The sequence below is a fragment of the Garra rufa genome, chromosome 1, assembly GCF_049309525.1.
Source record: "Garra rufa chromosome 1, GarRuf1.0, whole genome shotgun sequence".
Lineage (NCBI taxonomy): Eukaryota > Metazoa > Chordata > Actinopteri > Cypriniformes > Cyprinidae > Garra > Garra rufa.
In genome coordinates this window covers 73,372,718-73,396,799 of record NC_133361.1, presented here as the reverse complement: position 1 = coordinate 73,396,799, position 24,082 = coordinate 73,372,718, and the positions used below count along the sequence as shown (strand labels likewise).

Here is a 24,082-nt window from a genome sequence, read left to right as displayed (position 1 = left end):
ATTTTGGGAAAAATCAGACAAGCCATCTAGGATGATCTTGAAAAAATTGGTTTTACAAAATATAAAAAATAGTGAAAAAACAAACTTTTACGTTTTTTTTTTTTATTTTGGTGTCCATTTTGGTGAGACTGTACTTTATCTGTGTGCCAAATTACACAAGAAGAACCCCAATGTTTTCTTTTCTTTTTTGGACATGAAAGCAAAGAGGTTTCCACCAATCTTTCATTATTTTTCATGTTCATTGCTATTTTAAAATAAAGGTCTGAGCATGTCTTATGGGTATAAAAATATTCTTGCTGCAAATTGATAAATTACTCCTCCTCTGTAATTTATTTTAAAAGTCACTATGAAATATGACTAGAGATTGCAAGCTTTCAAATGACATATAGTTTATCAAGATTAGTTCAGGTTTAGTATTGGATTTTACTGTTAAATATGTAATAACTATGGGCCCACCGGTGGGCCAGTGACACATAACAGGTTAAACAACACTCAGATGTGGGTGTAGAATAGCTCACCAAATTGGCCATGTCATCTGGATCTAGCTGAAGATTAAGTTTGCCAGATAAAGACATGGTCTGCACAGGATCAAGAAGAACAGTATTAAATGTAGTAAATCCTAATTATGTCATTCCCTAATTTACATTTTTTTAATAAATCCCTCACCTCAACATCTGCAGTGCTTAGGTGTGGACTGATTCTGTCCCCTTGATCTATTTGGTCACAAGTGAAAGCCAAAGCCTGAACAACCAGGAGTAACTTTTAGACAACAATTTCAACAACAAGCAGCCACAAGCCTGCAGGTTTACTTGGTACAAGAGCTGACCATGTTTGTTGTGTCGTCTGGATCCAGTTGTAGATCAAGATCACCAAATGAAGACATGGTCTGAACAGGATCAAGAAGAACAGTACTAAATGTAGTAAAGCCCAATTATGTAATTCTCTAATTAAAAAAAATATAGATAAATCCCTCACCTCAACATCTGCAGTGCTCAGGTGTGGACTGACTCTGTCTCCTTGATCTTTTTGGACAACAGCGAAAGCCAAAGCCTGAAAAAACAAAAGTAACTTTTAGACAACAATTTCAACAACTACAAGCCACAAGCCTGCAGGTGTGGTTGGTACATGAGCTTACCATGTTTGTTGTGTCATCTGGATCCAGTTGTGGATCAAGATCAACAGATGAAGACATGGTCTGCACAGGATCAAGAAGAGATGGCACAAGCACAGAGTAAAAAAAACTGTACCATTTATAGTAAAGGCCAATGGGATGTTATGTCTTTTAAATAAAAAAAATACTCTCTCACCTCAACATCTGCAGTGTGTGATCCTGAACCATCTGCCACCTTTAAAGAACATCTTCAGGTAAGACTGAAGTCATACATTCTTTGAATACAATGTAATTATATAATGATAGACTCCAAAGATTACAACATATTTCTCATGAACTGACTTACATCCAAATGTCCTCTTTTCCGTCTTGCACGGGGAAATGTAATTCTGCTCTTAGGCTCTAAGTACAATTTGTACTTGCGTTTGGACATTCTGAAATTAAAAAAGGACAGACATAATTATTAACAGACATATTAATGAATAACATGCTGAATTTACACAGTAGCTACATTACTAAAAGCAAGGCCTCACACAACCCTTAAATACATTTTATTGATGAGGTAAGGCTAACATTGTTGGAAATGTTTTTTAATCCTTCTGTCTGTAACTATTTTGTTTACCAGCTATTTGCCAACTAGATGACTTGGACTACTGCACCAAGTGTGTTATACATTTGGTTGCCAGATTATTGTGCACAACTGATGCAGCCTCAATTCAACAGTTCCTTAATAAATCCTCCTCCATTAAGGATGTAAGACTCTATAGTAGTGGTTCTCAAACTTTTTATACCAATACTATCTCAGAAAATATTTGGCAAGTACCACCATAATGAAAAGCAAATACTATTGTTGAAACTGCTTTAAAGCTGTAGATTCAACTTTATAATCAATGTGGAACTGTGTTGTGATATACATATGTGTTTATGTTATGTTAAAGTTGAATAAACCCTTTAAATTTATAATTTTATACTGGGATCTGACACAAGTATATCAGTGGAATTCAAACCTGTCCTTGAGGCACCCATGCCCTGCACATTTTGTATGTATCCTTTATTAGACACACCCAGATCAGGTCTTGCAGTCTCTACTAATGAGCTGATGATTTGATTCAGCTGTGTTACATAAGGGAGACATGCAAAATGTGCATGGGCCTCCAGGACGGGTTTAAAAACCACTGCAGTATATGACTGTAGTCCGTAACCAAGGCAACAGTGCATCTCGCGCTTCCCGCCTTTAATAGTTCAATTTGCTCGTGCAGTAGCGTTAAACTTACTTTGGACAACTTTACGCAACAAATTTGCTTACTATAATTAAACCATAAAATAGAATAGAAAATATGTTCGCCTATGTTAAATATATAGAGGACGGGTGTAAAGAAATCGTCCCCATATCATACATCAAGGACTTTGACCCTAACGCTAGTGACCTCACGAAGACTTACTGGGTGCGCTGGCAGGAGAAATTTTTCAAGGGACAAATATTGCTCTTAAAGGGTGAGTCATGATAATTAGCTCCAATAATTCGTTAATAACATAATGCACAAAATGTTCAACTTGGAAATACTATAACATTTTGAGTTTTGAGTTTGGGTTTTGGCAAACACCCTAGCCTGCTAGTTAACCTTAATTATGGCAAGCTAACGTTAGTAAGTTAACGCTAAACATTATTTTTCTTAGAACAGAGGACAGTGTATAACGTTTCAAATACTTACATTCAGTGTTATTAATATTTTAGAGTCCAGAGAAGAAATCGAAGAGGAACTGTCCAAGGGTAAGCGGGTCCGTGTGAGACTTCTGAAGGAGTTCACGCCTCCACCATCGCGCTCCGAGAAGGAGGAAGCCAAAACAATAAATGTAACGTTGATATTTTTGTTACATTGCCAATGTTAGCTAACTTAATAGTAGTGTAAAATTGGTATATTAATGTTATTGACTGCTGCCTTTTGAGCTGCTCCCGTTTTTCCTGTTAAAATGTTGTATTGCTCTTTGTTTCAAATAAAGCCTTCTGTAATAGCTGTAATTAGAGCTATTGCCATCTTGTGGCACTTGAATGTAACTACAGAATACAACTTAAAGTGCAAATTAAATAATTCGAAGGCTCAAATATCGGGGAAAACATCTCTATAATACTCTCTATAGTACTCTATAAACCATGTGTGTACTGCAAGTATTTTTGCATCTCTGACCACATACAGGTTATCAAATTATCACCATTATCAGGTAATAATATCAGGCTTCAATCATGGTATTAATATATCAATAAACCATATATTGCTTTTACATTAATTTGATTGTTTTGGTTGGTTGCATAGTCTTGCATTACACTGTGATGCCTTTTCCTTATTATGTTTTTATATGTTTCCAGACAAATCAGAAAAAAGCTGCCGAAGAGGCCAAACAAAATAATCTCTTGGCTTTGCTAAAAGAGAGAAAAATGAGAAGAAAACAGTCTCCACTCTGCCCAACTCCAAGTAAGAGAATGAGAGCTCATCCCCTGTCTGATTCATTGTCAGAAGAGGATGATGATGATGGTGGGGTTGTACCAGAAAAACTTCTTGAGGAGGCGAGACAGAAGCAACTGCTCCACCAAAAAAAATTAAACAATATGTCCCTGCAACTGCAGGAAACTAAAAACAAGTAAGGCATTTAAGGAATTTGATTTTTGAATGTTTGATTTAACCTGCTTGTCATAGCACAATAGCAGAACTAGACAAATATATATGTGTGTAGGTGCACTACTGTAAGTAACTACACTGCAAAAATGTTTTTCTTACTTAGAAGTTTTGTCTTGTTTCTTGTCCAAATATCTAAATATTCTTAAAACAAGCAGCTTTTAATAGATGGGTAAATATTATTGTGTTGTTTTCAGAAAAAAATAAGTCAAAATTAAGTGTGTTTTTCCTTAAAACAAGCCAAATAATCTGCCACTGGGGTAACTTATTAATTTTTTCTTAAAACAAGATAATTTTTACTTGTCTAGAAAATGCCTTTTGATTTAAGAATTGTAGAATATTTGGATTATAAACGAGACAAAAACTCTAAGTAAGAAAAGCATTGCAGTAATAACACCTAATATATCATAAAATGTGTGTGTGTGTATATATATATATATATATATATATATATATATATATATATATATATATATATATATAAATTTTTTTTTTTTTTTTTATAATGTCAGCTAGTCATGACATACAATATGTCCTTCTGTTATAGGTTAGAGGAGCAGGAGAAGATCAGAGCAGAGGTTGAGGCAGAAAATAAAGAACTACGTTCTTTAAACATGCAATTGCAGCAACAATTACTAAAGACACTGAACTCCTCATCGGCAGCAAAGAGCCGTGGTGAGGACAGCTTTTCCCCTCATTTTCCCTGACCTCTGAGAATGTCATTCAAACCAAAATGCAGTTTGTCATGTTTAATTTCTGACAAGGGCTGATAATCATGGATTATTTTTATTGTTAATTAAAAATACATCCATCCATCCATTTTCTTCCGTTTATCCAGGGCCCAGGTCACAGTGGCAGCAGGCTAAGCAAGGTAGTCCAGACAGCAGAGGTGGCATTAGCTGCATTTTACCAATTTCAATTAAAACAAGCCCCACCCTCCAATACCCCTTCATTTTTTTTTTCACATTTTGTTACGTTGCTGCCTTATGTTAAACTACTTTAAATTACTTTTTTTTCCCACATCAATCTACACTCCCTACTCCATAATGGCAAAGCAAAAAGTAGGTTTTAAACATTTGTGCAAATTTATTAAAAATAAAAACCTAAAAGGTCCTGTTGCATAAGTACTCATACCCTTTTCTGGCACACTCGAAATTTAGCTCAGGAGCATTCATATTGCTTCTAGATGTTACTACACTTCGAGTGGAGTTAAACTGTGGCAAATTCAAGTCCTGAGGTCAAGATAACTGCCTGTAGAGCTCAGTGACAGACTTGCGTTAAGGCAATGATCTAGGGAAGAGTTCAGAAAAAAATCTGCTGCATTGAAGGTTCACAGAAGCATGTAGCCTCCATTATCCATAACATAAGATTGCAACAACTAGGACTCTAGAAAATGTCTGCCAGCCCCCATCCAAGCTGACAGAGCTTGAGAGGTGAAAAGGTAAGTCAAAGAATGGCAGATAATTGCCAAATGCAGATGTGCAAAGCTTGTCACATCATACCCAAAAAGACTTGAGGCTGTAAAGGTGCTTCAACTATGTACTGAGTTAAGGGTATGAATACTTATGCAATGTACTTATTTCAGTGTTTTATTTTTAATAAATTTGAAAAATTTGCAAATCTGGTTTTTGCTTTGTCATTATTATGGTGTAAGGAGTGTAAATTTTACAAATTGGATGGGGGCTGGCAGACATTTTCTAAAGTCCTAGTTGTTCCAATCTTTTGTTATGGATAATGGAGGCTACAAGCTTCTGTGAACCTTCAATGCAGCAGATTTTTGTCTGAACTCTTCCCTAGATCATTGCCTTAACACAAGTCTGTCACTGAGCTCTACAGGCAGCTATCTTGACCTCAGGACTTGGTTTTTGCTCTGATATGCATTTTCAGCTGTTAGACCTTTCTAAGAGGTGTGTGCCTAAATCATACTCATTCAAATAAATTTTGCCACAGTTTAACTCCACTCCAAGTGTAGTAACATCTAGAAGCAATATGAATGCTCCTGAGCTAAATTTCGAGTGTCCCAGAAAAGGGTATGAGTACTTATGCAACAGGATCTTTTCAGTTTTTTATTTTTAATAAATTTGCACAAATGTTTAAAACCTATTTTTTGCTTTGCCATTATGGAGTAGGGAGTGTAGATTGATGTGGGGAAAAAAACTAATTTAAAGTAGTTTAACATAAGCCAGCAACATAACAAAATGTGAAAAAAATGAAGGGGTATGAATAATTTCGCAAGGCACTGTAGTTATACTATAGTGTTTATACAGTACCAGTCATAAGGTTGGACACACTAATTAAAAAATTCAAGAAAGATATTTTTTGATGGAGTTTTTGATTTTGCAGCTGGTCAAAAATTGGGATGTGCATACTTTCATATTTTTCTTATGTGGACACACTTATTGGACACACTTTCCCTTTCAAGGAAATGGGTGTGTCCAACCTTTTGACTGGTACTGTATAGTATCACTATACTATATCCGGTAATATAACTTTTATATTTATGTCATATTATATATTTTTGGTTTATTTTAAACAACATTTTTAAAGAATAATTGAAAAGGGTTTTATTTGAATGCGCAAAGTCCAAAAAACAACAACAACAACAACACTATAATCAAGCAACAAGGCATTTAACTTGATCAGCTATATAGATATAGTGAAGTGTCATTTAAGCACATTACAAGTATGTGATGCCTGCTGTTTTAAAAATCTGTTCAAATATTAAAAGTCATGTAGTGTATTCCGGCCTTTAGTCACTTTTTTCCTAGACAGATGTGACAGGTTTCTGGGTGCTCCTTCTTTTAATTGACGACATGCCTCTTTCATCTTTGGGCATAAACTTCAATTATGTTGAGACTTTGTCATCTTAAAGCTATGAAAAAAGTTTCATTTTATTTTTAAAATATATATTTTTAATAGTTTTATAAAGATTAACTTAAAGTGACAATCATCAGTTAATATGTAAAGTCTGTTTATGAAGTATTATAGACGTTCAATGTGAAAGAGCTTAAATTGAGCACACTGAGCTTATGAGCAGCAACGATTTTTTTTTATGAATTTAATGTAAAATTTATTAATTTGATAAATATTTAGACAAGATTTAAAAAAAAAAATCTAGTACATGTATTAAGTTCATACATATTTTAATTTAAAATGTGTTTTCCATCATCTGTCACATTTGTGATAAGTTTTTTGTTCTCTTTCTACCTGTCAAAGATCCTGAACCACCAAGCCCAAAGAACACCTTACAAAGTAAGTGCAACAAATATATTACTTACAGATATCTGAAATCGATATGTATACAGAGTATATTTACATTATTTTGTATATAGTTGCAGAGTCTGGCTGTTTGGATAAGGTGGAACCATCTGTATCTCCAAAAAGAGATGAGGTACAACATTGCCCTTGTCATCTGTGTACTTGGATTAATATAAGAGCCCCCAACTACACTTTATAGAAAAAAAATGTTTTTATGAATTTTGCATGCATATGTACAATCTTGTACTTTAATTATTTTTGTTTTCAATTCTTTCAGATTCACTTGGGGGGAGACGTTCGAGTGCGTAAAGAGGCCTGGTCAAGGATACAAAGCAACACGCGAGATTCCTTATTTGTGAAGGAGTTGGCAGTGGCAATCTGGGGCACAAAGACTCTGGGGGAAAGAAGTCTCACAGGAAAGGAATGCCCCACCACCAAAACCGTCAAAAAGCCCTTAACCCCCCAGAAACTTCAGACATTAAAAGGTAGCAGTAGCCACAAGGTCTTTGTGGAATGACAAGTGCTGGGTTATGGAGTAATTTTTTTTCTTTGTTCTGGTGTGACAGAAGCATCACTGTTTATCTGTACATTTCTTTTCAGTCTGCTTCAAGGATTGGCTTGTCCAAAGGAATGTGGAGGAGACAGAGTTGCAGGCCAGATGGGGAAAGGCTGGACGGTTCATCACAGAAAAAATAATGGACATTAACAAACAAAGAAAAACCTTTAAAATTTGAGCACTTAAGATAAATTGTTGCTAATGTGTTTTCTTGTAATTTGCTTATTGAGCCTAATGAGTGTTGTTTTTTGTTAGATAATTGTTATTATTGTGTTAATGTATACCTTTTATTATTAAATGAACTTGTTACATGTATTAATGAAAGCTTGTATGTTCATGATTTTTATCATACTTAAATTCAATGTAGTGTCCAGCATTTCACCCTGGTGCTGATGTTGACCAGCAACGTTTCCATTGTAAGTAACCAGCATCTAGTGCTAGTGCTGGTAAAACACAACATATGCTGGTCTATGCTGTTTTTTTCAAGCATGCTGGTGACGAGCAAGGGATCCGTGTGACCAGCATGCTGGAAAAACCAGCATAGACCAGCATTGCTTGTCATACCAGCAAGACCAGCATATGTTGTGTTTTGGTGCTGGTATGCTGGTGACCAGCATGCTGGAAAAACCAGCATAGACCAGCATTGCTTGTCATACCAGCAAGACCAGCATATGTTGTGTTTTGGTGCTGGTATGCTGGTGACCAGCATGCTGGAAAAACCAGCATAGACCAGCATTGCTTGTCATACCAGCAAGACCAGCATATGTTGTGTTTTGGTGCTGGTATGCTGGTGACCAGCATGCTGGAAAAACCAGCATAGACCAGCATTGCTTGTCATACCAGCAAGACCAGCATATGTTGTGTTTTGGTGCTGGTATGCTGGTGACCAGCATGCTGGAAAAACCAGCATAGACCAGCATTGCTTGTCATACCAGCAAGACCAGCATATGTTGTGTTTTGGTGCTGGTATGCTGGTGACCAGCATGCTGGAAAAACCAGCATAGACCAGCATTGCTTGTCATACCAGCAAGACCAGCATATGTTGTGTTTTGGTGCTGGTATGCTGGTGACCAGCATGCTGGAAAAACCAGCATAGACCAGCATTGCTTGTCATACCAGCAAGACCAGCATATGTTGTGTTTTGGTGCTGGTATGCTGGTGACCAGCATGCTGGAAAAACCAGCATAGACCAGCATTGCTTGTCATACCAGCAAGACCAGCATATGTTGTGTTTTGGTGCTGGTATGCTGGTTGCTGGTATGACCATCTATGCTGGTCTATGCTGGTTTTTCTAGCAGGGCTAGAAGCTGTTTTTGGCTCATAGTAGCTGGTTTACAGTGCCTTGCGAAATTATTCATACCCCTTCATTTTTTCACATTTTGTTATGTTGCTGCCTTATGTTAAACTACTTTAAATTACTTTTTTTTTCCACATCAATCTACACTCCCTACTCCATAATGGCAAATCAAAAAATAGGTTTTTAACATTCGTGCAAATTTATTAAAAATAAAAATCTGAAAAGATCCAATTGCATAAGTATTCATACCCTTTTCTGGGACACTCGAAATTTAGCTCAGGAGCATTCATATTGCTTCTAGTTGTTACTACACTTCGAGTGGAGTTAAACTGTGGCAAATTCATTTGAATGAGTATGATTTAGAAAGGCACACACCTCTCAGAAAAGGTCTAACAGCTGAAAATGCATATCAGAGCAAAAACCAAGTCCTGAGGTCAAGATAACTGCCTGTAGATCTCAGTGACAGACTTGCGTTAAGGCAATGATCTAGAGAAGAGTTCAGAAAAAATCTGCTGCATTGAAGGTTCACAGAAGCATGTAGCCTCCATTATCCATAATGGAAGACGATTGGAACAACTAGGACTCTAGAAAATGTCTGCCAGCCCCCATCCAAGCTGACAGAGCTTGAGAGGTGAAAAGGTGAGGCAAAGAATGGCAGATAATTGCCAAATGCAGATGTGCAAAGCTTGTCACATCATACCCAAAAAGACTTGAGGCTGTGAAGGCACTCAACTCTGAATGCTTGTCCATCTTTTGACCTGCTCGGAACAGCTAATGACAAGTTTAGTCTTAATGCAACTGTACCATTATTTTCTAGCAGTAACTAGGCCTACAGATTTTTGTATTTTTCAGAGTAAATGTCTAAGCTAATGAAGAGTTAAGTAAGCTTAAAGCTTAATTCGTATCATCGCAACAACATCCTGCATTATGGACGCCAATCCCCGGGGGTTTAAGTTGAAATGAATCGGGCTAAGTTTTGACATTCATTAAGTTTAAGCATCAATGCTACCAGAACCAATTAGCGTAATCTGCTTAGCTGAAAGGCTACCACACATAGAGCTCTTTAAAACCGAGCAACAATGGGATGATATTAAACTGCTCTCCCTGAACGGACCAGTCGAGGATTTACAAGCAAAAAAAAAGCATCTCGCAAACACAAGACTCTCAGTAATGAGTCGTAAAATTGAAATTACGAGAATGATGCCGTATTCAAACGGAGGCGCGAGAGTGCGCAAGCACTGAATTTTCACTTGTACAGTATGAGTTCAAATACAGTACATTGTTTGCTTTGTGGTTTGCTTTATCGATTCCTCACAGCGAAATGCTAAGCTAAGCTGACAAGTTTGACACATGGCTGACTCGCCATAGTAATCCACTGGACGTCCGTTTTAACATGATGGGGCGGTCGTGTATGGGTTTACTGCGACTTATTGATTTTAAACATGCACCTTTTTAGATGGATTGCCAATACAGACCGAACACTCCAGCCAAGACAGGACTCATTCAGCGCTGTTTAACATTCAGCCCACGAGTGCGCGTATAATTAACTCTTGGGTAAAAATGCCCTCAGGAGAGTCTCTGTGGAGTCTCGACGTAGGGCTTCACTCAACTCTGAATGTGTGTGTGTGTGGCCGTGTGAATGTGTGCAGACTTTACAGAATACCACGCTAGTGTAAGTGAATTAGTGTAAATGAATTAGCCAATTAAAAGCAATAACACGGCCCAATAGGGAATTTCATATTGCAGACCGGCAGCATTAGACAACCTTATGAAAATGAGCAAACCACATTTCCCCTGCAGTTAGCATCATTAAAGCCAAGATTGTAAAATCTGTTTTGCATGACTTTCATCAAGCTATTGTGCCAAATTGTACATTTTCTCAATAATACAACTTTTTTCCCTCATATTTGTGGCTTTATATTGAACATTTTTATCTACGTCTCACAGTGTTGACTTTATATTTCCCGATATATCTAATTGGGAGTTTATATAATGTCTTTATATTTCACAGTATGAATTTCAACCTGATCTCATGACGAAAACGTACGTGTGGGAACTCTACCTCTACCTCCAGCTCTAGTGTTATTTTCTGTTGGAAACTGCAGTGATATAAACTTATTGGTACATACATTGCTGCTTGAAAGTTTGTGAACCCTTTAGAATTTTCTATATTTCTGCATAAATATGACCCAAAATATCATTAAATTTTCATATAAGTCCTGAAAGTAGACAAAGAGAACCCAATCAAACAAGTGAGAGAAAATATTTTCTTTGTCATTTATTTGTTGAGAAAAATGACCCAGTGTTACATATCTGTGCATTGCAAAAGTATGTGAACCCTTGGTTTCAGAATCTGGTGTTACCCCCTTTTGCTGCAGTAACTGAAGGTAAAGTTTCTTGTAAATGCAGCCACTTAAACCACTTCAACTCTGATGTTGGTGGGTTTCCTCATATGAACTGCTTGCTTAGGTCCTTCCACAACATTTTAATTGGATTAAGATCTGGGCTTTGACTCAGCCATTCCAAAACATTAACTTTGTTCTTCTTTAAACATTCTTTGGTAGAATGACTTGTGTGCTTTGGGTTGTTGTCTTGCTGCTTGACCCACGTTCTTTTGAGACTCTGTTTTTAGTCCTGACGTTTTCCTTTAGAATTTGCTGGTATAATTCAGAATTCATTGTTCCATCAATGATGGCGAGATGTCCTGGCCAAGCTGGCAAAACAGGCCCACCATGTTTCACAGATGGGATAAGATTCTTAAGCTGAAATGCAGTGTGTTCTTTTCTCCGAACATAATAGCTTCTCATTTAAACCAATACGTTCTATTGGTTTCATCCATCCATTAAACCATTCTTCAATAGTCCTCTGGCTGGTCCACATGATTTTAGCAAGCAGCTTTTTTTTTTTTTTGGAGAACAGTGGCTTTCTTCTTACAACTCTGCTCACACCATGGTTGCTCAGTGTTCTTCTAATGGTGGGCCCATGAAAATTAGCATTAGCCAATGTGATAAAGGCCTTTAGTTGATTAGAAGTTACCTTGGGAACTTTTGCAACCTCGCAGACTATTACACGTTATGCTTTGGAGCAATCTTTGTTGGTTGACCACTTCTCAGGAAGGTAACAGTGATCTTGATTTCCTCCATTTATACACAGTCTGTCTGATCGTGGATTTATGGAGTCCAAACTCTTTAGAGATGGTTTTGTAACCTTTTCTAGCCTGATGAGCAACATCAACTCTTTTTCCGAGGTCCTCTGTAATCTCCTTTGTTCGTGACATGATTCACTTTCACAAACATGACCAAACTTTGATAGATCCCTGTTCTTTGAATAAAACAGGTCACATACTGACATTTGATAGTCATAGCTCTGACTAAAAACACATCTGCACAGATAGACTCTAATTTCACCTTTAAATTAACTGCTAATCCAAGAGATCCACATACTTTTGCAATGCACAAATACGTAACACTGGATCATATTTCAAATGACAAAGAAAATATTTGTGTCTCACTTGTTTTATTAGGTTCTCTTTGTCTACTTTCAAGACTTACATGAAAATCTGATGATGTTTTGGGTCATGCAGAAATACAGAAAATTCTAAAGGGTTCACAAGCTTTCAAGCAGCACTGTATTTATTTCCCACAGGTACTTTATCGTCATGAGATCAGGTAGGCGAATCTCATAATTTTTTCTCTGCTTTTACATTATACTCTAAGGAAACAAGTTACCATCATAGTCAAACCTAAGAGCTAACAGCAATATTTGTGTATATTGTTGAAGAACATAACAGTGTATGCTCAGTAGATTTTCTCATGAGAAAATTGTGTCCTACTTCTTGCCGTAGCATTCTTCCTTTAGAAGATGTAATGCAGAAAATCTATAATATTTCTGCTCCGGGCAAATTGATTTCTAGATAACCAGTGGCAAAGTTTTCTTATTCCCCTTTTTTCTGTTCTTAGTGGGCTCATCAAATATTTAAGAGAGTTGAAGAGTCTGTTCCCCAAGAAATCACTTTTGTTTATGGTTTATGTGTGTTCTATAAGGAAATTAAGGGGGAAAATGATGCCTTCTGTTCTCTGCTGCCCCCTATGATAAATTGGTCCCAGAGCGCTTTTTCCATTACCATCATAGAAAATTGGAAAAATTGATTGCACGGTGGTGTGAGTGTTCATTTTCTCAACTTTTCATATACAGTGTAAAAGTGAAGTTTTATAGCAGAATGGGTCATTTTAGACCGTCTCAAAAGAAGAGTTTATCCAAAAATGAACTGAAAACTCTCCCTCAGGCCATCCAAGATATAGATGAGTTTGTTTCTTCATCAGAACAGATTTGGAGACCAATGAATCATATGCAGTGAATGGGTGCCGTCAGAATAAGAGTCCAAACAGCTGATAAAAACATCACAATAATCCACAAGTAACACCACTCCAGTCTATCAATTAATGTCTTGTGAAGTCAAAAGCTGCATGTTTAAAATAAAACAAATCCAATCATTTATAGACTGGAGTCATGTGGATTATTGTGAAGTTTTTATCAGATGTTTGAACTGTCATTCTGATGGCACCCATTCACTGCAGAGGATCCAAGTGATGTAATGTTATTTCTACAAATCTGTTCTCATGAAGAAACACTAGTTTTTCATTCCAACCAGATATGTTTGGTACAAAACAGCATAACTTTAACTCAATCGGTGTTTGAGTTCTATTGCTTTCAAGTACGTTTTGGATATGAGTTCTGTTCATTTATTTGTTTCTGTGTCTATAATCTCTTAATCTTAATCCAACACCAACCAGGTTTGTGTTTTCAGCGAATGACTCACACCTACTTTATCAACTCGATTGCTCAATATCTTGACAGAAAAACCATTTACTTGTTTTAAAGCAAGGAAAGAAATCTTTTGGTTTTGCTCTCAGGAATAAAAACACAGAAAGTGAAGCGTGATTTCTTTCATTTGAAATGTTTAAACTCCCAAAAACGAGATCACGTCGCTGCACCCATGGGATGAGGTGAGCGGCATGCGCGTAATCTGTCTGTTATATTCTTTTCTTCTTTTGCCAAGTTTCTCACTCTTCTCTGCATTGATTCAGGTTTGTTTTTTGGATGCCACGTCCCAGGCAAAAGTATAGAAGCATGCTTTGATTTACTTAAATGCAACCTATATTGCACTCTTTTTGCAAGACTGATGTGTGAGAGACAAAGATTGTCTAGAAATGCCCTGCGGCGCATTTATTTATAGTTAAAAGATAACATTTATTTTGATAAGAATGGAAGTGTGTCTTTTGGAACACGCTCGAGAATGTTTATCATTGATCTCCGCTTTTGAAAACTTCAATGGAAAAGTTTGAATCTAAGAGTTTGACATACTGTACTCACGCTTGTAGACAAGGACAAAGGAGATCTCGTACATAAATGCGTTTTTCCCTTACAGAGACTTTCAAATGACTACTATTCCTTCCTTTTTTCCTGCACAAGACTTTAAAAGCTTGGGCAGCTCATGCAGTCACACAGATTCGATACAGTCATCTCGCTGAATCCACCGTGCTCTGTCGATTTAGCTCGATTGACAGGCTTTGTATTTTCTTGTGCTACAGATGAATACGCCGCTCTCATTTATGCATGACCAGCCACAAAATGGCTAAAAAAAACACTTCAGGTTTGAAGGGATGGCCAAAGCGTCTTGTCGTAGGCCTATAAAAATAGCTCTTTTGAAGACAAGTAAATGCCAGGGTTGTAAAAAGGTATTGAGAAACATTCCTCAAGTTAAAGTATGTGTACTTTGTCTAATCTTTACTTCATTAAGTCAAAGTATCTCTCTCTCTCTCTCTCTCTCTCTCTCTCTCTCTCTCTGTGTGTATATATATATATATTTTTTTTTTTTTATTCACTTTTATTTACATTTGAACAAAAAGTGACGTGTGCAGTGTCCGTTAGACTGTCTGCCTTGAGATGTTGCCACCAGCAGAGCCCAGATTCATCAGGATGGCCTTGGTGGTGATCCTTTTTTACCTCTCTCACTATCCTCGTGGCCAGCACAGGTGTCACTTTTGGCTTCCGACCACATCCTCTGAGATTTTTCACAGTGCGGAACGTCTTGTATTTTTTAATAATACTTTGCACTGTAGCCACTGGAACTTCAAAACATTTAGATATGGTCTTATAGCCCTTTCCTGACTTGTGAGCAGCCACAATGCGCAGCCACAGGTCCTCAGTGAGCTTCTTTGTCTTAGCCATGACTGTCCACAAACCAACAGTAGAGAGCCTGTGTTTTTCACCTGTTGAGTTGATTAAAACAGCTGTTCCCAATGAATCAGGGTAATTAGGATGCTTTAGAACAGCTTGGACTATTTGGAACGGTATAGAACTTTGGATTTTCCCATATATTTGCTAAGGGTATGAATAATTTTGGACATGCCACTTTTTGTTCAAATGTAAATAATTTTTTTTTTTTCCACAATGATGCCTCTTGTACATCATCTTATTATCTTTTAGGAGAAGCCTGTATCATTTCTGGTCAAAATAAAACTTGCTGGTTGAATAAAAGTAACTTTAAGTCAGAATTTGCCAGGGGTATGAATAATTTCGGGCTTGATTGTATATATACAACAGTTCTTTCTGGTCCTCGAATCAGATAACAGATAAGAGTGCAATATTAGAGCCATATCAGAACTCCAACAGCTTTTTTGTAATTGTATCACTCCGCTTGCGGTACTTCTTACGGCGTGTGTCAAGGCGGGCGCCCACATCCAGTATCATTTTATAAATATTGCTGTTTTTGTGTCACGGAATGTCACAGAATTTCAGGCGAGAATGTACTTAATATAGTTCAAATGTGCAGTTTGTTAATAAAGATGATGTCTATTTGAAAATTTGCATTGACGTACATGAGAGCTCTGGATCGTCAGCGATCGTTCTGCACTCATGAACCCGCACAAGAGTGCCTCACCTCGGCCAGATCTTCCAGAAATTACCATTGGCTCTAATGTCTCCATAGTGGTTAAACATGAGATAAAATTTGTTTCGGGTAAATCTGACGGGTAGTCTTTGGTCTCATTAAACTATTATTTGTTCCAGAGTAAAACGTTTTGGCAAAATCTCATTATGAATATGTAAATTCAGTGCTGTATATCAGAGCTTGTACATTTGACTGATTTGTCTAGTAACTTTTAACTTTTTTGATACAGAATGAATTCTGTATCAGATGCAGGTAATCATGATCGCTAATACAGTGAGCTTTTAATACAGAAATACAATAAGTTTTCAATGAAGCAACTCAACGTTCGTTCGTTACTAGTTCTAAAGTTACGTTTTGGAATTAGTAACAGAGGTTTGTGCTCAGCTGTTCAACTGTCAAACTGAGCTTTGAATCCGTGGTAAAAAGAGTAGTTCTGCACAAAAGACGGTTTTTAAAGACACTCTGTTGTTGTTTCTTATGTATGTACACACTGGTTGTATAAATGTAATATCACACTCGTAGACATGAGATATGGCTGTATATCAGCACTGCTGTGATTCGGTCATAGGCACAAGGCCGCAGTCCGATATCTTATGTCTACTCTTGTGATATTGCTCATATATACAACAGTTCTTTCTGGTCCTTGAATCTGATTGGCCGATAAAAGTGCGATATTTGAGTGTTAACGGAACTCCAATCGTTTCACTGTTTGTATCACTCCGCTTGCAGTATTTGTCACAGCGAGTGTCATGGAAGACACCCAAATCCTCTATAAATGTATAAATAATGTATTACTTAGACTTCAAATATGCAATTTGTTAATAAAGATAATGTCTATTTGAAAATTTGCTTTGATGTTTTCACAAATGTGAGCTCCAGGGCGTCAGCAGTCATTCAGCGCTCATGAACCCGCCAAGAGTAGCCTTACCTCTGCCAGACCTCCTGGAATTTTCTGCTGGCTCTTAATGTCTCTTTAGTGGTTAAACATAGTACAGTGAGCTTTTAATACAGTAATACAATACACTTTCAGTGAAGCAACTCAGCGTTCCTTTGTTAGAAGTTCTAAAGTGACATGTTTGAATCAACTGTCAAACTGAGCTTTGAATCTGTGGTGGAAGGAAGTAGTTCTGCACAAAATAGTGTTTTTAAAGACCCTTGTTTCTTATGTATTTACATACTTGTGTCATCAAACTGTTGTATAAATGCAATATCACACACATAGACATGAGATATGGCTGTATATCGGCACTTCTGTGATTCGGCCATAGGCACAAGGCGCAGGCCGATACCTCACGTCTACTCGTGTGATATTGCTCATATATACAACAGTTTATTCTGGTCCTTGAATCTGATTGGCCGATAAGAGTATGATATTCTAGTGATAACGGAACTCCAACCATTTCACTGTTTGTGTCACTTCGCTTGCAGTATTTGTCAAAGAGAATGTCATTGTGGACACCCAAATCCACTAAAAAAAATTATAAACAATACTGTTTTTGTGGAATATAGTTTAAGGCGAGAATGTACTTGTTTAGACTTTAAATATGGGGTTTGTTAATAAAGTTAACATCTATTTGAAAATTTGCTTTGATGTTTTCACAAATGTGAGCTCCAGGGCGTCAGCAGTCATTCAGCACTCATGAACCCGCCAAGAGCAGCCTTACCTCAGCCAGATTTTTTGGAATTTGCTGCTGAAGATGTCTCTTCAGTGGTTAAACATAATACAGTGAGCTTTTAATACAGTAATACAATAGGCTTTTAATCAAGCAACTCAATGTTCCTTCGTTACTAGTTCTAAAGTGACATTTTTAAATTAACTTTGGCGGAAGGAAGTAGTTCGCACAAAATAGGTTTTTTTTTAAGAAATCCCTAGAAATAAGAAATAAGAAATTGTTTCTTATGTATTTACACACTCAAGTTGTATTTTCGATAACGTAAAGGATTGTTTTCACAGTCAAGAACATTTTCAGTTACTTTAAAAGACAAATTGAACTCAATTTGCTTTCTAAAAAAATGTCTGTGTTTTTGCTTTGAATGATTCATCTGTGCACATTAGGCTATATAATATATTTGTTTTCATAAGCTTTTATTGGTGCGTGGGGACACTCTTCACCTGACTTTTTTTTTGCTGATGTATGTTGATAATACTGTATTTTCCGAGGAAAATGTACAAAAACATGTTGTGATGATACTAATGTATTTTTAGCTTGTTACTAAGTGGTTTCAAGGGGATTTTAGGTGGTTGCTGGAGTATGCGGCAGGTAAGATGTTTATTCAGATCCCTAGCTCGCCTAATGGAAATGAAAGACATTGTGAAGGTAATTTTATGCTGTTTCATTGCTTCGCATTAGCTGCTCTGACAGAGTATTTCCATAGTCTCTACCAGTCAAGTACAGATATCCTTGTAATGGAACGTTCACTTTGAATAATCCTTGAGCCCATAAATGCAGCTCTTGGTTATACAGTCAGGTCTTTGCCCCTACGGTTATAAAACCCAATGAGATCTCAAAAGCATTTTTAAGTGTACTGTAGGTTTCAAATTATAAACACTCTTTCCTCAATGCCAGCCACACATCCACAGTTGATAACAGTTCTGTTAGACTCATTAAAATATCATTTTTTTTATTCTTCCACACTTGCAGATTTGCACCTTTTTTCCCCCACAGAGCAGGCAGCATCTTCTGTTTGTCTGCTCAAAGCCGCTTGCAGAAAAAAATCTGAATGACAGCTTCTTTTCCCAGGAACAGCTGTATGAAGGGTATCTTTAATGCAAGCTCACAGCGATACAAATCCCTATGAAATCTAATGCTTTCAGGTCATCATATTTCAGGCCAGAGTTTGGGCTGCGAGATGTACTTATTCAGCTGCCGCTGTGTCTGTGGAATCACCTTAGCTCTAATGTGATTGTCTGAATGTCGATAAGCTCTGTGGTAAAGAAAAAAAATGTACACTGTGGCCTCATAATTCAAAGCCGTTTCAAAGGGGTATTTTACTATGCTGCTCAAAATTGGCTAGTTGAAAGTTCAGGAGATTTAATGCCATTCTCACCTTAATTATCAACTTCTTCTCAGATGTTTCTCAGATCTCTTTGAAGACATTAAAATTGGACCCAAAAACTATGCCATCATTTACTCACTCTCAAGCCATCTTAGGGGTACATGACTTTTTTCTTTTCAGACAAATACAATCAGAGTTAAATGTCCTGGCTCTTTTAAGCTTTATAATGGCTGTTGAGATTTTGAAGTCAAATAAAGTGCATCCATCCATCATAAAAAGTGGCCCACACAGCTCCGGGGGTTAATAAAGGATCTCCTGAAGAGTTTTTTGTGTTTTTGTAAGAAAAAAATTCATGATGCATGGATGCACTTCAAAAACTTAACAGCCATTCACTACTATTATAAAGCTTGGAAGAGCCAGGACATTTTTAAATATAACTCAGATATAAGAAGAGATCATATAGTCATATACACCTAGGATGGCTTGAGGGTGAGTAAATCACGAGGTAATTTTAATTTTTGGGTGAAAAATCCCTTTAAAATCTTTTCTTAAGAAGCTTGGGAGGAAAATCTGGTAAGCAAATGTTTAAATTTGGTCTCAGTTTAAATCCATTGCTGTCTCGAAACTATTGAGATCTAAATTCAGAATTTCTGTCCTGTGGGTATTTTCCCAGAAGGACAATTTAAATTTAAGAGTTGAATTCCATTACATTCCACTTAAATATTAAATTGTTCTTCGAAAAGAAACATTTGTGACCCTAGACCACAAAACCAGTCAAAAGGGTCTTTTTTTTTTTTTTTTTTTTTTAATTAAGGTTTATCATCTGAATAAATAAACTTTCCATTGATGTATGGTTTGTTAGGATAGCACAATATTTGGCCAAGATACAACTATTTGAAAATCTGGAATCTGGGGGTGCAAAAATATTGAGAAAATCACCTTTAAAGTCCAAATGAAGTAAAGATCATGTTCCATGAAGATATTTTGTAAATTTCTTACTGTAAATATATAAAAACTTAATTTTTAATTAGTAATGTGCATTGCCAAAAACTTTATTTAGACAACTTAAAAGGAGATTTTCTCAATAATTTTTGCACCCTCAGATTCCAGATTTTTGTTATATTTACTGTAGGAAATTTACAAAATATCTTAATGGAGCATGATCTTTATTTATTATCCTAATTATTTTTGGCATAAAAGAATAATTTTGACCCATACAAATGTATTTGGCTATTTCTACAAATACAACTATACTACTTAAGACTTTTAAGGTTTAAGGTTTTGTGGTCCAGAGTAAAAAAAAAAAACACATTTGCAGTTTACTTTTGACTACTTACGTCAACTACTTACGTCTTGGGTTTGAGACATTAAAATCTCCTTTGAAACTGGAACAGATGCCATGCCTTAATTTGGTCTCCATTTAATCTCATTTATGTCTCTGAGAAACTATTACAATTTAATTTCTGATTTTTCTGTCCTATATTATAGGTATGTACCCACAGGAGTATGTTATTGCTCCGAGGCTTCCAGTTCTCAGTTATGCTTCATGTAAGTATTCATTCATTTGAGTTTGTACCGAGAACACTTACTTTTGATTGAAGACATTGAACATCTAAAAGAGACACCTGCAAGATTACTGCGGACCTTTTCTCAGAAGAGAAATACGAGAAACAGAAGACTTCTGAAGAGTCTTCTCAAAAATTTGCTATCCATCTGAAGGTACAGCAGTCTTTGAGAAACAATTGAGATACTACAGATTGTGTTTTTCTCTCCTGTTGGTAAATGCCTCATATTCTCATAGTGCTAGAAAAGCTGTGATGGTCCATGAACCTTAGCACTAAGTCCACAGCAGTCTTGACCTTGATGGCTTTTTACTTTGCTCTTCAAAGTTTGCTCTAAATGGTGACTCGAGAGTAACAACCTTCTAACTTTAAGAGTCTCTAGCTTTTTCCCCTTCTTTCTTTGTAGTCCATCAGACTGATTCAAAGAGACGTATTGATCCCTCTGCCTTATATGACTAATTCCAGCCGAGCTCCACATCATCAAACGCTCTCTGAAACGCTCTGATTCGCTATCAGCCGCAGTGACACAAAGGTGGAACCCGCCGAGGGGCCCATCTGTCCATCACGTCATGCAGTAAATAATGCGCTTTAGCATTTGCTCCGGGTTAGCATACGGTTACCACGCCTTTCACAGCAGTCGTCACACCACATCAAGAATTTCATCTCTACTTAAAAGAAGCTAATTGTTTTTTTAACAAGCTTCATATCATGTCCAAGGCGTTGTGTGGTAGAGGTAGTGTGGTTCGTTTTTGAATAATTCAGTAATTACTTAATGATTCATATATGAGATAAACCGCATGGCCTCTTCGTTTCCCAGTTTAGCAATCCCAGCATGCACCACTCCAGCTGTGAAACCTGGCAGGTGCTGTTTTCTCATCATGTTTTTCTTCCGCAGCGTTTCAACTGTAGTCAAATGCTACGGCCCCACGCTGTGCAGGATTTTGATGTAAAGCAATTTGGTTGCCTAAATATAAGCTTAACAGCATGAAAGGGAATCGGAAAATCTACTGCGATAAGCTTTACACGTCGTCTGCCATTTTTAGACAAGATGTCTTTTTTGGACTTGACTGGAAGAAACTGTTGTTGGTTCAGCAAGGTAATGCAAACGACTCACACTGGTTTGGTGAACCAGTTCATTGAGTTAAATCTCCCACTTGAAACTCAAAATAATGAATCGTTTATGAATCGGACAATGCTAGTATAGTTGAAATCCCATCAGAGGATGGAAGTTCAGTTGTGACAACCTCAGCGCTAGGGATGTGCGATATTTTGATAAACTAACTTAACAAACAAGCAGTATTAATTAAGATATTAGCCTTATATTTCACTTAGCTGACTGGAAATGATAAGAACAAACATAAATGTTGTCAAGATTCTTGCTCTGGAAATCCTGGTTCAGTTTGGCCAACCACAAACGCCTTTTGTTCCTCAGACAGTTTTTTGCACTCTTCTCTATGATTTGTTTTAGCTTTTGGCAGTCTGCAGTACTCCAAATGCTTTTCCCGCTCCGACCGATTAGTACAGCCCAAAACACAACATTAATTGTGCATCTTATTTCAAACAGAAAACAAGATTATTTCTCTTACCCCATTGGCAGATTATTTTGCTTGTTTGAAGCAAAAACTCACTTAAGTTTGTCCTCTTTTTTTCTGAAAACAAGACAATTTTTACTTGTCTAGAAAATTCTTATTTTTAAATATTTTAGCTGGAAAAAAGACAAAAAAAAATCTAAGTAAGAAACGCATTTTTTGCGGTGAATAATCAGCTAAATTTGAGTTGAGTGTTGTTCGGTTCACGTTTACTAATATGGCTGACTGATCAGGGTTGCCAGGTTTTCACCTCAAAAGTAGCCCAATCGCATTTCGAGGGGGTAAAATACACATTTTGTGGTGGGGTTCTTCTGGTAAAATTAGCATTCTATGGGCTAAATATCACGTTATTGGGGTCCATTCAGCCCATGTACATGAAAAACAACCCATGGCAACATTAGCCCAATTCCGCGGAAAAAAAATGCAGACTAGGCAACACTGCGACTTGAAAACAGCACATTACCAGACAGCTATTTATTAATTTTCCAACAATTAATTATAAGAAGACTTCTAAAGCAGAAAACGTGATGGCTGGAATACGTATCAAGTATTTGTGAATGTGTTTGCGTGTGTGCGGTAGGCTACAGAAAGTAACATTTACCTCCAGAGAGCCTGCATTTATTATGCTCAGCTTGTATGCAGCCCTGACCTTTACCCACAATCCTGCACTCTCCCATTGGCACCATGCAGTCATTAACAGGGTTTAACCTTTCATATGCATCAGGGAAGAGAGACAGACAGCGAGAGTCTGCGGTCCTTGTCTGTATTGGCATAAGCAGTCTGAAAACGAATAACTCCATAACGTTTCCCACCGGAAAAGCATCTTGTATGAAATGATCTAAACCTCTTGTCCAACTACGAGGAAAAACAACACAAGAATCAGCTTGATGGAAGTTGAGAGGGATGAACCTCGGAGAGAAGGATGCTGGGTACAGATGATAAAACGATGGAGTTCAGAGACACTGATGAATGGCACGGTCGCCGCCATCAGATATGTTGCCTAAAAATAACGAGCAAACAAATCAACATGTCGGGCCGAGGGAGAGACGGAGGAGGGAAAAAATGAGAGAAGAGGAGAGATGGGTCAAGCAGGAGACAGCTTGGCCGATGCAATTACCAGCTGCCACCGGGGGCCCCGGGGAACTGCTGGTCCTTCTGAAGAGTGTAGTCAAGATCCACTCCATACGAAAAGTCCACTCTAGATCACTAATGTTCTTGACTGGAGATTGCTAAACAGCTGAAACCATTTCAAATTTCAGGTAATTAGTTTGAGTCATGAGAAGTTTCGAGTTTGCTAGAGACTTCCATTTGTGGCCAACTGTTAACCTTAGTTTGTTTCAGAAACTACAGCTGTGTTTCAAAACCTATAAGCAGCCTGACGATCGGAGTTTCTCAATGTCAAGGAAGGATCCTCGGAAGCCAGAATTTCGAGGATGCTACGTCATCGACATCCGTCGAAGGACTGTTCCAATGTCGAGGATCATCGGAATTTCAACCAAGGACTGCGTCCTTCGTTTGAAAAATATCCCATACACAGGAAAGGATGCATAAGTGTAGCCTTTGCGCTCTTCGCGCTCTAAAATCATCCACAATCCTATGCGCGCAGCTTTGCTATCTTGTTCAAAAATACAGTCGGAGCGCCAACTGGGCAATATGCTTTCAAATGTAAGTATATATTTACAAATTACTTAAAAAACATTTTTGTACAGATTACTAAAGTACAGATAAAAAAGTACAGAAAAGTACAGATTACTACCGTATTGATATTATAAATTATAAAAATTACGTTATTGATGGCTAACTGAACCGGACCTGTCATTTCACAATTGTTCGCCGTCACCGGCATTTCTTTTGTAAATAACTAACTTTGTTAAGTTGTCCAAAGTAATTTAACGTTAATATTATACCATTCACAGCATTATTCATAGCTTTTCACTGACGTAATGACGCAATAACGTGCACTTGCTAGTCTGTTCCATTTACGTGTTCTCCGAATGCTTAAGAGGAGCCTCGCCTAGCCTCTGAAGGAAGTGACTTGGAAGGACCAGTCCTTCCAAGGACACATCCTTGACATTGAGAAACACCTTG

The 24,082-nt window shown here is 37.2% G+C and overlaps 2 protein-coding genes across 2 annotated transcripts in view; both read left to right on the top strand.

The window, feature by feature from the left end:
- The window catches only part of LOC141319879 (protein NLRC3-like), a 352,126-nt gene that overhangs the window by 279,561 nt on the left and 48,483 nt on the right, over positions 1-24,082 (top strand). The gene's annotated exons all lie outside the window — the stretch shown is intronic.
- Positions 6,209-8,260, top strand: LOC141342538 (BEN domain-containing protein 5-like). The gene is made up of 5 exons (XM_073847011.1): positions 6,209-6,233; positions 7,000-7,035; positions 7,116-7,174; positions 7,319-7,526; positions 7,642-8,260. The coding sequence occupies exons 1-5, from the start codon at positions 6,209-6,211 to the stop codon at positions 7,773-7,775; spliced, it is 462 nt and encodes a 153-aa protein (XP_073703112.1). The 3' UTR covers positions 7,776-8,260.

Bases quoted from the DNA above. Each gene is read 5' to 3' on its own strand.
- LOC141342538 (XM_073847011.1), top strand. From the start codon at position 6,209: ATGGGTGTGTCCAACCTTTTGACTG. The intron at 6,234-6,999 runs GTACTGTATAGT...TACCTGTCAAAG, and splicing joins TGTGTCCAACCTTTTGACTG to ATCCTGAACCACCAAGCCCA. The intron at 7,527-7,641 runs GTAGCAGTAGCC...ATTTCTTTTCAG, and splicing joins GAAACTTCAGACATTAAAAG to TCTGCTTCAAGGATTGGCTT.